Source organism: Plecotus auritus, assembly GCF_963455305.1.
Source record: "Plecotus auritus genome assembly, chromosome: 15".
NCBI classification, from domain to species: Eukaryota; Metazoa; Chordata; class Mammalia; order Chiroptera; family Vespertilionidae; genus Plecotus; species Plecotus auritus.
Genome location: NC_137781.1, coordinates 5,539,802 through 5,555,458, shown reverse-complemented (window position 1 = coordinate 5,555,458; position 15,657 = coordinate 5,539,802). Strand labels below are relative to the sequence as shown.

Sequence of the window (15,657 nt, the reverse complement as noted above, 5' to 3'; positions counted from 1 at the left end):
ACAGGGTCAGGGTCGGGGTCGGGGGGGGGGGGGGTCCTCCGCTCCCTGCAGCTTGGAGTTGGACAGCTAGCACCCCACCTTGGGGTGGAGAAAAGGGGGTCCTAGCCTCCTGGGGAGTGCCTCTCCTAAACTCCCCACACACGAGAACCCTCGGGCTTTCTCGGGCCCACCTGTCTAGGGCTGCCCGCCGAAGGGCTGGGCACTGCCAGTCGCCTTCCGGTGCCCCTCCAGGGGTCCAGGCAAGCCCTTCCTTCCGCTCTGGATGGAGAGAACAGACAGAGGGTGGAGGGCTGGGCCACAGAGGGAGAGTTTTCAATTAAAAGGAGAAAAAAATTAAAAGCAGCACCAATAGGGGAGGGTAATTATCCTTCAGCTGCTGCAGAAACACAATTAGGGCCCTGCTCTCCAGGCCACCAGGACACTGTGGCTTTTGCTAATTAAGAAGCGGATACGCCCCGCTAGTGCAATTAGACTTGGCTCGGGCTGAGGGGCCTGGCCTTTCCCCCATCCGTCCCTGGGCTGGGGACATTAACCAGGCAGCCCAGCCCCGGCCTGGGGTGGGTGGGGGGACTGGGGGTGCAGGGACAGGATTCCACCCTCCCCGGACCCACAACCCTTTCCCCATTGCCTCTCCTTTCGGTTCTGCTGCCCCACACCCCCTCTCCATTCTGAACTGGGGCTCCATGGGCACTGGGAGGGTCTGTAGCCCTGCAGGTGGGGGGGGGGGGCTGATAGAGTTAAGGGGGGGGGTCCTGGAGCTCCTCCTTCCTTCCCTTCCCCATGATGGTCGGTTCTTTATGATCAATGAAGAAAGGTAGGAAAATGAGTCCACCCACCTGCCTCCTTTCAACAATAAGATCTCCTTATTAAAGGAAGTGAGCGTGGACCTATGAACCAGGAGGTCACAGTTCGATTCCCAGTCAGGGCGCATGCCTGGTTGTGGGCTCGATCCCCAGTGGGGGGCGTGCAGGAGGCAGCTGATCTGATCCATGATTCTCTCTCATCATTGATGTTTCTATTTCTCTCTCCCTCACCCTTCTTCTCTGAAATCAATTTTAAAAAACAAAGTATGTTAAACTCTGGAAAAAAATCAAAATAAGAACTCCTCGCCTGAGCAGAGGCGGTAGAGAAATCTGAAGTGGGGGAGAAGATGGACCGGGTGGTGGGGGCGCTGGGCGGCTGACCTGGGGGACGGGGAGGGCCCCGGGTCCCCCGCGCCACTGGAAAGCAGCGGGGCGCCCTGGACGGCCAGCCCCATCTGGAAGACTAGTGATTTTGTTGTTGTCTCGCTGCATCAGCAACAAGTCCCAGTCTGCCGCATGGTGTGGGCCCTGGCAGCGGGCAGCGGTGGCGCGGGTCCTGGCTGGTTCCCCTCCCTTCTCTGTCTCCTAGAAAACACCTGTGGATACCGCCCTGGACGCCCCTGGGCAGCGCACCCGGGGGGCACCTCCCAGAAACAAGGACAGAGGGGGTGCGAGTGCAGAGCCTGGGACGGGAGGGGGGGGGCAGGGTTGCGTCCTGGGAGCCTGGGCTGCTACCACAGCACACCCCCCCCCCGTCCCCACCCCCCCCCCCTCCGCCAGGAGAGCTTTCCCCTCAGTGACTCACTGATTTGCCCAACAGCTGGCTGGGGTTGGGCACCCACAGTATGAGGCGCCCTGCAGCCCGCACCCCGGGGCTCGCGGTCCGGTTTGGCAGGAGGGACCGCTGTGTGTGCTCCTGAAGGACACACTGGGATGCCGGGTGTCTTAGCAGCAGCATGGAGGACTCCCCGGCCTGGAGCTGGTCGGGCGCCTCCACCCGGGCTGAGAGGGGACGTGTGCATAGGGAACCTCTTGGCTCCGGAATCTGCCAAGGGAAAAACGGGGGTGGGGAAGCCTAGTCCCCTAACCTGTGTGGGGCCGCTCCCCGCGGCAGCAGAAGCAGCGATCATAAACCCCACTTCCCGGCCTGTTTGCGTGCGTCCCCTTGCAAAGGGTGGTCGTCAAGGCCCAGGGAGGAGGCCCTCCAGGGACACAGTTTTCAAATAACAAACACAAATGCCCTCTTTGCCCCTTTCCACGTGTATTGTCTCCGCCACCCGCATGCCAGGCACAAGGCACCCCAGGGGCCCTGAGGCCAGAGAAGGGAAGGGCTGGTCAGCAGCATCCAGAGGCAGAGAAGTCGGGGAAGTCTTTCCTTTAGAACACTAACGCATCCATCGATCAATCAATAAAAAAAGTTAAAAGATGCAAAAAAAAAAAAAAAAAGGAACACGAAACCTTTTATCCATCTAACTTGGCTGGGAGTTGTATTCCTTTAGGGAACCCTAACACTGCGACCAGGAGCTGAGCTCCGCCCCCTGTACCGCTTGCTCGCTGTGTGACCTTTGGCCAGGCACTCAACCTCTCTGAGTCAAATCAGCCCTTCACTTCTGCTGTCACTACCTCATGGCTCCTTCAGCTCCAACAAGCTGGCTCTCTGCTTCCCCCTTTCCTACCTCTCACATGTCCTCTTTCCTCCTCGCCCTGCCTGCAGCATCCAAAGCTGCTGTGGAGACAAAAGGGGGAGAGATCCTGCCTCAGAGAAACACCTGGGAAGGAAATTGGGGTGCACTCCTGACTGGAGAGATGGATAAGAGAGCCCCTGTTGATATGAACCAGGGTGTAAAACAGGGAGCTGGTCACTTCCCGGGGGGGGCCAAGTTGGGGAAGAGGGAGTCCTGGCTTTGAATTCAGATACATCTAAGTTCCAGTCCTGCCTCGGGCTGTGTGACTTTGGGCCAGTCACTTAACCTCTCTGAGCCTCAGATTCCTCATGTGTAAAATGGAATGCGTCACATCGATCATGCTAGACACTATGGTAATTAAGAGGAGAGTCATAATATGTAATGGCATGTGTACATACCCAATAGTCGTCTGCCTCCTCTTCCGTGATGTTCAGAAATTCAGGGGGTGGGCCCAGAAATGTGACTGAGCTGATTGACAGCTTCCTGACGCGTGCTCAAGGCACCCACGGGAACCCTTTCATGAAGTAGGAATGAATGAAAACCACCATCTCTATTCGTCTCCCCTATCATGGCGGAGTCTTATCCCATTTGAAGGCTTATCTTTTCCATATCCACATCAGCACCTTGTCCATTTCACAAGACTCCATGTATACTGGAAGAATGAATGTAGGCCAAGCCCGTCTCTCCCCCCCGCCCCCGGTTTTAAAAATGCAGAAATCAAGGCTTAGAGAGGTTGTGTTGCTTACTTCTAGGTCAATCAGCAAAATAGACATTCTCAGAACACAAAAGGGTTGGTAATCCAGGTGTCGGGCACCTGGTAACCCCTTACCTTAACTGCATGGGCCAGGTCTACCAGGTGTACCGGTTAATAATGCGGATTTTTTCACTAGATGGAGTGACACATATGTGTATATGCGATTTGGTATGTATGCTATTTTGTTGTATTGACTGCAAGCTTCAAAACTTCCTATGTCAAATTTTCTGAAGGTGTTAACATCCTAGATATTTTTATGCTTAAAAATGTCAAATTTCGTGTCAAAAAAAAAAAGAGCATTTGCAGGAAGTTTTAATTCATTACTTTATTCTGAAGAAAAGTGCTGCTGAAAGTGATCGTATACTTCGGGAAGCTTAGGGTGAACATGCTCCATCTCAAGATCCCTGTGAACGCTGGTTTAAACTCTTTAAAGGTGATGATTTCTATGTGAAAGACACTATTAACTGGTACACCCAGCAGTCATCTTTCCATGCTCGCATCTGCCTCCCCAAATGAGCAGGGAAGCAGCTCCCTCTAGTGGACTCTATAGGTAACTGCGCCTTAGTGGCGCTTCCTGACCTTGGCAGCAAAGGATAACCTAGAGAGCTTTGACAATAAGTTCAGGGCCCGCCCAGACCAGTTAAATCAGAATCTCGGGGTGTGGCTCAAGCGTCAGTATTCTTTAAAACTCCTCTAGCGATTCCAATGTTGTGCCGAGACTGAGCCACAGATTTCATGTGTCAAGAAACTGGAATGGAACAAATGTCGGTAGAAAATAGGGGGACAGGCTGTATCCAGATAGGTCCAGAGTCACTGCTGGGTCAAGAGTGCAGACAGAGAATCTGCTTGAATAGAATGAATCAATGATTTGCATTTGGCTCCCAGAGTTTTGTCAGCTTCATACTCTCAACAACAAATCTTACACGTGAGTGTGTGCTGGGAAGCTGTCAATCAGATCGGTCAGATTTCTGGGCCCACCCCCCGAATTTCTGAGTCAATAGACCCAAGCAATTCCCAGGTGATGCCCAGGCTGCTGGTCTAGGACCACACTTAGAGAAACTCTGCTCTGAAAAATGGCCAGATTGACACCCCTTCACGTCGGCACCTGATCCAGCAGCAACCCGGATAGTCCTCAAAACAGATGCACAAGGCAGGCAGAATGGCGGTCGGACTGTGGCAATAATGGTCTGTAAGCGCAAAACAGATCGAGTCCTTTGTCTCGAATGCTTCTGGGTTGATAAGGTGGGGGAGGAAAGGGTGGGTTCATTCGGGAAGGGCTTGGGTTCTGGGCTTTCTCCCACCAAGTCCCAGCTCAAAGGGGGCTCTGCTCTCTAGGAGCCCCAGTCTTTGTGGAAGCAGGAGATATTTTCACCCCAGGAACGAAAGGCTGATGGTGGAGTTGGGAATACTGGCATCCACAATCATGAAGCCAGTATTGGGCCATCCCTATTGTATGCCTGGGGAGTTTTAACTTTTTGGCTTTATAATATTTTTTTATCATAAGCCTAAGTAGTTTCAAAGGATGTAGCATCTGTATTGCCATCTTTTTGAAAAAGTGTCCTCAAATGAATGCAATGAAGTCTGAATACCGTAGCAATTGGATACCAACATTATCCATTTTAAAAGTGCATCAAAAGGATCTGAGGCACTAGGAGAAAGCCACATGACAAAGTAGCACATTTAGGAACTGAGATGGAGCCCAGATTGACAGTGTGCAGAATAGGGGCCCAGTCCAACTGTAAGAAAGTGAATTCAGCCAATAGCATGACTGAGCATGGAAGAAGGCCCCACGTTTCTGGGGAAAAGGTTGGCCATGGGAGCTTTTTTTTTTTTTTTTAAGAGGAAGGGAAGGAGGGAGAGAGAGATTTGCTGTTCTACTTATTTATGCATTCATTGGTTGCTTCTTGTATGTGTCCTGACCAGGTCAAACCCACAACCTTGGTGTATCGGATATCTTGGGATATCTTGATCTCGGTGTTGAGAAACCCTGAGCACAGAACCCGGACTTCTGACCCACACGGACACCTCTATTTTAGTAAATTGCAGGGACCAGCAGTTCCAGTTCCTGTCCAGAGAGATGACCCACCACAGGAATTCGGCGGATGCAGAAGGATTCAACATACTGACACCAAGATCTTTGTGGGAACCAGCAAGAACACTGCCTACACCCCCCTTTCCTTCCCCCTCCCTATAAAAGCCCACAACCCAGGCATGTGCCCTGACCAGGAATGCAACTGGCAACCTTTCAGTGCATGGGACTGCGCCCAACCAAGTGAGCCACACCGGCCAGGGCTCTCCTTAATTTCAAGTGTCATTTCCTTAGCTGTGAACCAGAAATAACAATAGCACATATCTCATATACTGCCTGACACACGGTGCTCACAATAAATGTGAACTGTTTTTTATTATTCTCATTATTTTTGGGGTTGCACTGGATTATCTGTTAAACACGCTGTTACCGCCCCGGATCTAAGCAACTAGTCAGGCACTGTGTATCCTATTCTGTGTATCCCAGTGCTCAGCCCATAGTAAGAACTTATGAATAAAGTATTGCAAAAGGATAAACTTTAAAAAAAAAATAGCGCCGAAAGAGCAAACCCGACTTTAAAAATCTTTCTTTAGTGCCCATCCTGTATATTATTTCACTGAATGCCCACAACCGAGGAGGTAGCGTTGTGAACTCTGCAAGCCATCCTGCCTTTGGTCGCACAATGCTCACAGGAGTCCAAGTCCCGACCCAGGGAGCGGGGTGCCTTGGAGCCGGGGGACAGAGATGGGAGAGGACCACGGGCAAGGCGGCCACCCTCCACTCCGGTCTTTTTAGAATTTCCCGCGGCCGCGGCCGGCTGGAGGTACAAGCCACGCCCCTCCAGGAATCCACGCCCCCTTTCCTATCGTGCGCCAATCCGCAGAGAGCTAGGTTCTCCCGGAGCGCCAATCAAAAGAGATCTTAGGCGGGAGCTACAGTTCAGCGAGCCAATCGGCGGGCAGGCGGAGCGGGGCTTGCCCGGGCAAGTGGGACCTGCCGGCAGACTGGACGCCACGTGCGGGACGGAGGGGAAGTGTCCAGGCTCCAGGTGATCGCGGGACCTTTCTAGGGCCGGCGGGGCCGAGCGGGCCGGCGTGGCGAGTCCCCGCCGTGGGGCCCCGCGCGTGTCCACCCCAGGTCTGCGGCGGGGGACGCCCGGACCTGGCCAACCGGCTCCCCAAGTCCGCGGGTGGGTAGGCCGGGCCTGGGCGCCGCCTGTCCCGAGTCCCTGCTCCGCTCGGGGGCTGGAGCCTAAGGGGTCGGCGATGGGCCTCAGCCTGGCGGGGGCCGGACCGCCGCGGCCCGGGAGTGACCAACGCCCGAGCCTTCCCTGGGCGTGGCCAGGCCTCCCATGCGTCACTCCGGGGGATGGGGGTGGGGGGACGCCGGCTGCTGGAGGGGATCGGGCGGCGCTTTGCTGGGACCGCCTTGTCCCGCGAACTTTTTAGGAGCTCGGGGGTCCTATTCAGCCAGGTTCTCCAAATCCGGGCGATTGTTTGACCCTGGCTGGGGGGCGGGGCCGCGCGCTCTGAAACACCCAGATACTCAGCCCCCCTTCCCCAATATGACGGTTACGAAGGTGCGCGGGTAGGTCTGGGAATGGGCGTTTGAAACCGACGTCTTGTTTTTGGTCACCAACTGCTTTGGGAACGTGCCTAACTAGTTCATCTCTGTTTCATAAGCAAACCCTGGCTGGAGGGTCCTGGGCCGGGGCACCTCGCTTGTAGTGGGGGGCCTAGAACCGCCCAGGTGGGTGGCCCTGATGCCCCTGGCGATTCTGACTTGGGGCCATTGCTCCGAGGGCTGCGGCCTGGCGGCTGCTGACCGGACCCCAGCTCGGGGCTGGGGAGGGATGCGTGCTGTCCTTCCCCTGAGGGCTGTGTGTTGGAGCAAAGCCTCTCCCCAGCCTGGCTGAGCTCATCGGGCCCAGGACGGGGACTGTGCCCTTGATTACTGATGGTGCTGGCTGCTTCACCTCTTGAAACACGGCGGCGGAGACCTGTTCTCAGGGAACTGTTTCTGGCTTTGAAACTTAACCGCAGGGTCAGGGAGGCCAGGGACCCAGGTTCCACCTTAGCTCCTGACCTGCATGCTCTCCGCCCCTTAGGCCCCCCACAGGGGTCAGCCTCAGTCTGGACTTCCAGGCCTTGTCCCCTTGGCTGGGCTGAGGCAGAGGGATGGGTTCTAAGTTTCTCTGCTGAGTGTGTGCCTTGTCAACAGGAGGAAGATGATGGTAGGTAGGCGCCCACCCAACCTCTCCCCGCTGCTGGCCAGACCCCGAACAGCCTTGATTGGGGTGTGGGGGGGGCAGCTGGACCCCATCAGTGCACGGAGGCGTGCACAGGGCCTCTAGTGGGGATAATCATACTTTGTTGAGGTTGTGGGAAGATTGAGTGATTCCATAGAAAGGTTTGCATGTGGTATTGACTGCATGAGGGCAGTTCTTAAGAAAATAGGTTCTCGGCTCAGTCCTGGAGCCTGGGGCAGGGGCAGGGAACACTGCAGGAGGGAGGAGCCAGGGTGGCCTGGCCCATCCTCACCCAGGCCCTCTGCCCTGTGCTTTCTCTCTCCAGGGAGCTGCCCCGTTGGAAGATTACCTCCCAGGCCTCCTGTGCCCTGAGTGGTGAGCAGATTGGGATGGTATCCAGGGAAGCCCCTGAGCCTGCCCAGTGCCTGTGCCCTCGGCTGCCCGGCCCGAATGCCAAGGATGTGCTTCGGAGAAAGCACAAGCGGAAGAGCCGGCAGCACCAGCGGTTCATGGCCCGGAAGGCCTTGCTGCAGGAGCAGGGGCTGCAGAGCTCACCCCCAGAGCCAGCATCCTCCCCACCGCCCGTGCCATCGGAGGCATCGCCAGGCACCGAGGCTGCCAGCCTTGGGAGGCAGGGTCCCAGAGCTGACTCTGGAGGTGCCCCATGCGACAGGAAGCCCTCCCCCAGGGAATCCGCAGGGCCCTTGCCTAGCAGATGCGTGGCTATCGACTGCGAGATGGTGGGCACCGGACCCGGCGGGCGGGTGAGTGAGCTGGCCCGCTGCTCCGTGGTGAGTTACCATGGCGACGTCCTCTATGACAAGTACATCCGGCCTGAGATGCCCATCGTGGACTACCGCACTCGCTGGAGCGGTATCACTCGGCAGCACATGCGCAAGGCCATCCCCTTCCAGGTGGCCCAGAAAGAGGTGAGGGCCGGTGGGGACTGCGGGTTCAGTGATGGGTGGGGAGAGTGGCCCTGGGGTTGAGTCACCACTTCGCCCCTGGAAGCGAGAGCTTGGGAAAGTCACTTAACTTCTCCAGACAAGGGATTCCTTCTGACCTACCTGCGCATGCGGACCGCTGAGGAGAGGCTGTTTACCTTCCACATTTTCTCATAAAAGTAGTACATCTCTACAGCATTCCTAAGCCCACAGACAGTGCCGTCCCTCAGGGGTCAGTACTTTGGTATATTTCCTTACGTTCATTTTTCAGGGCTTTGAAAAAAATGAATGAATGGTTGGGACCACCTGACATGCCAGGAATCCCCAGACGTGCCTAAGCATAAGAAACACCTCAAGCCTTGCTAATCTCGGCTCCTTGTCCCAGATTCCTCTGGGAATTCTGATTCCTTAGGTCTCTACGCCTGCGGAGGCTCCGGTGTGTGGGCCTAAAACTCATCATGCTGTGTAAACTGGCACACTAAAACCTCAGAGCCTGTGGGGAACATGGGGTTAGGGACACAACACTCAAAACATGTCATAGCGACACAGCAAAAACAAACAGGCCTGGCCTGCACACGGGACAACGGTACCCAGCTTGGCACATGTTAAATGGTTAAGAAATGCATGCGTACAACCGATACCAACACGTACCCAATAGCGGCGGCACTCTACCTTGAAAGAGACCTGAAGCTTCCTCGTGGAGGCAGCTGTCAGAAGGGCTGGGCGAAGTGATCCAGGAAGTTACCTGAAATCATATGGGAAGTGGGGACACCAGGTGAGGTGGCTGTGGCCTCTCACACAGGTGACCAGAGCTCCCTGGTGGGTGTCTGAGGGGTGTGCCTTCCCCTGAGGCTCAGTTCACCCGAGTGTGGCTTCCTGCATTCACTTAGTGTTTCTCAAGGGCAAAATCACACATTCTCAAATCATGCTCTAATATAACGATCATGTTGGGACATTTTGCATTTTTTAAAAAATATATTTTTGTTGATTTCATTGGAAGGGCGAGGGAGAGATAGAAACATCAATGATGAGAGAGAATCATGATCGGCTGCCTCCTGCACACCCCCTAGTGGGGATTGAGCCTACAACCCGGGCATATGCCCTGACCGGGAATCGAACCGTGACCTCCTGGTTCCTAGGTCAATGCTCAACCACTGAGCCACACTGGCTGGGCGACCCTGCTTATTTAAGCAGTAGGTATTGGGGCTGGACTCGCACTTGGCAGCGTGGTGGACTGAGCTCCTGGCCGCCCCCGTCCATGCTGCCTCCCTCCAGAGGGATCTGCACCCACCAGGCTGGGCCGCCAACAGTGGGGCCTTCCTGACTCCTCTCTCCGCTCAGATCCTCAAGCTCCTGAAGGGCAAGGTGGTGGTGGGACACGCCCTGCACAACGACTTCAAGGCCCTCAAGTACGTCCACCCTCGGAGCCAGACCCGGGACACCACTTATGTCCCCAACCTCCTCAGCCAGCCCGGCCTGCACATCCGGGCCCGGGTCTCGCTTAAGGAACTGGCCCAGCAGCTGCTGCACAAGAAAATCCAGGTGTGTGTGTGTTTGCGGGGTGAGGGGGGAGCAAGCAGGCCTAACCTCCCTGCAGGTGGGCCTCAGGCTGGGTGGTGGGGCTGCACCTGCAGCTCCCCATCATTCCTAACCATTCCAGGCCCTAGGTTCGCATGCGCATGCAGCCCTGGGGGCGGTCCCTCCGCAGCCCCCCTCTTCCCGGGGTACACCTCTTTCACGCTCCTCTCTCTGGATCTGTCCCCCAACTCCAGGCTCGGTGCCTGCCTTTGCAACCAGAGAGGAAGCCTTGGTCAGGGCGGCTCCTAACTCCTGCTCCTACTGTCCGTCACCTCCAGCGTCCCCCTGCTCTTCAAGCCCAGGGCGGCGATTTTTATCTTGTTTATATTTGAGGGAACAGGAAGCTGGCTTGTGCCGTGGCGGAGGTTCCGGCGCTTCTGCCCGGAAAACCCACGCCCTGTGGACACGGCCATTCTGACAGTCTGGGGCCTGGAGTGACGCGTGGGCTCTCGTCCGCAGGTGGGCCAGCACGGACACTCGTCCGTGGAAGACGCCGTGACGGCCATGGAGCTGTACCGGCTGGTGGAGGTGCCGTGGGAGCAGGAGGCCAGCCACCTCTGGACCCGCCCCGAGGACAGGGAGCCTGACAGCGGCGTGGACGTGGAGCAGTACATGCAGGACCAGTACTGGCCCGAGGACCTGGGCCCGGGCTCCAGTGGGGGGCAGGGGCAGACGCAGGACAGGAGGGCGTGAGGGAGGAGAGGCTCGGGGTGGCCTCCAGGTGGGGAGTGGGGCCACGAGGGCCCTGGGCACGTCACCTGGTCTGAGTGGGATCATCTGTCCTGACTCCTGTCCCCCAGCACAGCCCTTTCCTGGGCTGTAGTCACCCCTCAACCCCCTCGCTTTGCTGATGGCACTTTACAGACACCATGAAATGTCAGGTGGACCAGCTACCAGGCCGTGGGGACAGGGTCTGTGCCAAGGGACTGTCCCAGGCTGTCACTTCCTACCCCTGGGAGGAGTGGGGTGCGTGTCGGCAGGGGCTCCAGCAGTGGTGAGCGAGCCCGCCCTGCTTCAGGCACTTTGGTTGACAATCACAGTGGTGGATGGGTTTTCTCCAAATTTCACCCCCCACCCGTTTCCTTGTTCCCTAAGGGGCGGTTTGGGGTACTGGGGTAACCGAAAGCTCAGGTCATACAGATCTTGGAGCCCCTTCATGGCTTGTCCCTGTCACTTCATAGTTTTGAGACCTTAGGCACCTGTGTGGCTTCTCCCTTGAGCCCAGTCCCGCACCTGTAACACGGGGACAGTGGTACCACCTACCTCAGGGTGGTTATGAGGTCGGAATGCCAGCACGCAGCACGGTGCCCGGCGCACGCAGGCCCTGCTCCACGTGAGCTGCTGCTGTCCCTGCAGGATCGGTGTCAGCCGCTTCAGGGTAACGCCCGAACACGCCCCCGGTGGAAGGACTTTGGCCCGGCCCCGGCCCGGGCTGACGGTCCTCGCTCGGCTGCTCCAGCAGGTGGGGCAGGGCCCCCGTGGTGAGGGCACCGCGTGGAGGTTCCGGGTGCTCACCGCTCTCCACGGCTGGGTGACTCGTGTGTCATCTGCGTCCCTCTGCTGTGTGCTGGAGGTGATGGTGGTTGCTCATGTGGGTCTGAGCAGAGCGTCAGGGCCAGGAGGAGACCCACAACCACACTACCGTGACCCGGGCTGCAGGTCCGGCTGTCACCATCTCCTTCCCCGTCTGCAGCGCAGGGAGTGGCTGAGTCATGGACCCGGCTGGCCCGGCTCCAGCACTGTGTTCTGGATTCCTCAAAAGTCTAGACGCACAGCTGGGCAGTAGCTTCTGTTCCTTTGCCTGTGGGTAGAGGGAGATGAGGCCGTTATTGGTGTTCTAGAAATGGACTGGGTTCTGAGTCAGCAGAATAAACCTCAATTGGAAAAGCAGGTGAAGAGGCCTTTTTGTGACTCCTCAAGCGGGGCGGGGGAGGCCTGATGGAGGAATGGGGGGCGGTGCTGGACACCCAGTCTTGCTGGGAGCTTTGGCCCTCTCGGTGGGCGGCTTTCACGATGCTGCTTTGGGAGGTGGTGGTAAGAACATGAGAGCTATGAATCTGTACAGTAGACATGTTGTAAGCATTTTGTAACGGCCCTATTAAATAGCGCACGTTTTAATTGTGAAATACACAATGTAGCATGTGAACCATTTTTCAGTGTCCAGTTCAGCAGCAGTAAGGACATTCACACTGATTTGCAGAACTGAAACTCTGTCCTCAGTAAACTTGGTAACTCCCCATTCCTCCCTCCCGCCCCTGGCAACCACCTCCTACTTTCTGTTTCTATGAATTTGACTCGATACCTCATGTAAGTAGAATCCTACAAGATTTGCTTTTTGTATGACTGTCTTGTTTCATTTAGCATAATGTCTTTAAATTCATGTTGTATGTGTCAATTTCCTTCATATATACATATATATGTGTGTATATACATGTGTCTATATATATATATTGGTTTCAGAGATAAAAAGGACGAGAGAAACTTCAATGATGAGAGAGAATCATTGATGGGCTGCCTCCTACTGGGGATCGAGCCCGCAACCTGGACATGTGCCCTGACTGGGAATTCAACTGTGACCTGGTTCACAGGTCGACGCTCAGCCACAGAGCCACTTGGCCAGGCCTCACAGTTTCTATGTAATGCAGCAGGAGTTGCCCGTGGGATTTTCTTCACAAAAACATAAGCTCATCAATGAGCTCAGAGACCGTCCCCTTTACTCACTGCATCCCTGTCACCGCAGACAATGCCTGCTGTCGGCAGGTGCTCCAGTAACAGCAATCAGCGGAACGAATGAGCAAATACATGAGTGAATGAAGGAAGTAGGTCATCCAGTATCATTTTTCTTTCCTGATGTATGAAATTGTTTTTCTGTGTTATGGACTAAAGTATATTAGTTGCTGTTAAGTGCTCACTTGTATTTTATTCCTAAGCAGTGAAAGTTCAGTACGTTTTTTGTGGTTTTTTAAATGAATGCACAGATTTGAACTCAAGGCTAAGAATCTGAGAAGCAACCAAACAGGTCAATGGCAAACACCCCAAGTTGCCATGCAGGACACAGTAGGCTCCAATGGCCACTAGAGGGAGACAGAGCCTTTCAGAGCAGCATGAGACAGGAAAAGCCATCCAGCATGGAGGGTGCTCACCGCACTTCCTGGCCGAGCTCGCTGCCATTCAATTGCTGTTGCTGTTGCACTGTGTAAGGGCCAACTCCCCAGGACAAGCTGAGACAAGATGAAGAAAATGACCCCACCTCCCAGCTCAGGCAGTTCATGTGTCCTTTATACACTCCCCTTAGCTTTAAAAATTTAATGTAAATGGAAGAAAAATACTTCCCCTGTGGATGGCAATTGAATCTATTAAAAATTCACCTGGAAAAAAGCAAAACTGTAAGCTCAAGAATGGAAATATTAATTTTTAAAGCTGTGTGCAATTATCTCCTGCCTCCAGCAACGTTTTTGTAAAAGCACTGTTGACATATTCAATTTCATCTCCCCGAGTGAAGAAGCCTAAGGTATGTGCAAGCTAGCCGGGGAGTCACAGCTGAGAGTTATGATCCTATTGGTCAAGTTTCAAAGGCTTCGTATGCAACCGAGTGTAGTGAGAAAAACATTTCCCGCAAACTCCTCTCAAAAGATCAGAATAACCCCATAAATATTTCCAGGACCATGATAAGCCCCAGATGTTATCACAGGCAGGATCGTGCAAACTTTCAAAGCCCCAGTCCACAAATGACGCTGCTTCAGAAACAGAGTTTAGAGCATTTGTAAGGAAGACCAATTTCTCTCGGGAACGCCGAGGAATGGCCATGCCTTCCTTCCATATAAAAAGCTATCGGGCCGAAACCGGTTTGGCTCAGTGGATAGAGCGTCGGCCTGCGGACTGAAGGGTCCCGGGTTCGATTCCGGTCAAGGGCACGTACATTGGTTGTGGGCACATCCCCAGTGGGAGGTGTGCAGGAGGCAGCTGATCGATGTTTCTCTCTCATCGATGTTTCTAGCTCTCTATCACTCTCCCTTCCCTCTCTGTAAAATATCAATAAAATATGTTTAAAAAAAAAAAAAAAAAAGCTATCGGGCCCTGGCTGGTTTGTCTCAGTGGTTAGTGCCGGCCCACAGACTACTGTAGGGTCTTGGGTTTGATTCTGGTCAAGGGCACACACCTGGGTTGCAGGCTCGATCCCCAGCACCGGTTGGGGCGTGTGGGTCAAGAGCATGTGCGGGAGGCAACCAATCAATGTGTCTCTCTCACATGGATGTTTCTCTCCTCCTCCCTCCCCTCCATGCTCTCTAAAATAAAATAAAATAAAATAAAATGCTATCGGCTCCACTGGTTTCCTGCTTATTTCTAAGGCACAGGACATGGTAGGAAACCTCCAAAATCACGCTCAGCAATAAAGGGACAAAGGATAGAGCCTGAAGACCAGAACAGTCAGCAACTCCAAGAATAACTGGCTGATTAAAAACTGAAACCACATTAGGTGGCCTAGTGGGTTCCCCCGAGTCTGCACTGCTGGGCGACCATGGACCGTTTCATGGGCTCCTCTCGCCCATTTCTTGGAGGCAGAAGCCGGCGAGGGAGGAACTGCAGGGTCTGGGCCCTCACTCACCACCTGAACCACCCTGAGATGTCAGCATTGAGGACAAAACCGCGGCAAGATGAAGCTGAGTGGCCGCATTACTCCCCCCCCCCCCCCACCCGCCGCCCCAGTGAATTAAGACCTGCCTGGCCCTGGGAGACAGCTGGGGGAACTGGGAGCCAACGCTGACCTCACCGGCAGTGAAAGACCGCAACTTAAAAACCTTTTTAATGGGAGAGCTTCCATAATCTAATGATACCCTAATTATAATGACGCCCCTTCTTCCTTCAAGGGCTCACACGTGCTTCTGGAACATTCTCCGTCAGAGTCCCCTCATTTGCGGATTTAGAGAGTTGGTGAATCTCAGCCTGAGTTAAAGTGGCAGCTCTGGCATCTGACTTCAGCTAGGTTTGCCCTGACCAGACCGGGCCAACTCTGGGCTCCTGAAATAACAGACCGCCCCCCACCCCCCGGTCCTCCCCCACACACCCCGTGCAATTCTCCTGAGAGGACGCCATCTCCCCAATTACGCAGACACATCCTTGCCCTGTGCCCCCCTCCACCTGCGTGGTGTCCACGCTGCTTCCACGTCCTGACATGCGAGCCATTAGTCACTTCCACCCCCAGCCCCCAAGGAACTACGACCTCCGAGGCACACGGCTGTGGCTGTGGGGGGGCTGCGGGCTCATCTGTGAAACCGCCCACAAACCCGCGGCCGCCCGCTCAGCGCAGGGGCTCAAGGAGGCTCGCTGCCTGCATGTCTAACGCTTGATGCCACAGGGCAAGTGACTTAGCCGCCTCATTAGGACCACAGCCACAGCCCTGCCATGGCCTCCTTCCCAGGTGCCTGGTCACCCCATTAATGTCTGTAAAGACCCATTAAGCCTTCTCGCTGAAAGGCACCGTAAAAGCCAAAATGATCACTATTATCACCAATAAACTCCAGGGCACTCTCCCTGTCACCGGCTGAGGAAAATCAGGGGGAGACAGAGCCAGGCCTCGCGGCCCACGGCCTCTAATGAGCTCCCCGCAGCCTTGGG

General features: G+C 55.1%; 1 protein-coding gene across 2 annotated transcripts; it reads left to right on the top strand.

Annotated features, from left to right (window-relative positions):
• The first annotated feature begins 6,226 nt into the window (after positions 1-6,226).
• Positions 6,227-14,089, top strand: AEN (apoptosis enhancing nuclease). 2 transcript variants are annotated; one of them, XR_013959680.1, is made up of 5 exons: positions 6,227-6,319; positions 7,845-8,448; positions 9,805-10,005; positions 10,501-10,941; positions 10,977-14,089. XR_013959680.1 is itself a non-coding variant. In XM_080651642.1 (4 exons), the coding sequence occupies exons 2-4, from the start codon at positions 7,909-7,911 to the stop codon at positions 10,732-10,734; spliced, it is 975 nt and encodes a 324-aa protein (XP_080507768.1). In that variant the 5' UTR covers positions 6,266-6,319; positions 7,845-7,908; the 3' UTR covers positions 10,735-11,924. The 2 variants fall into 2 exon arrangements, 1 of the variants encoding a protein (XP_080507768.1); XM_080651642.1 differs by having other exon boundaries at positions 6,266-6,319; positions 10,501-11,924.
• The last annotated feature ends 1,568 nt before the right edge of the window (positions 14,090-15,657 follow it).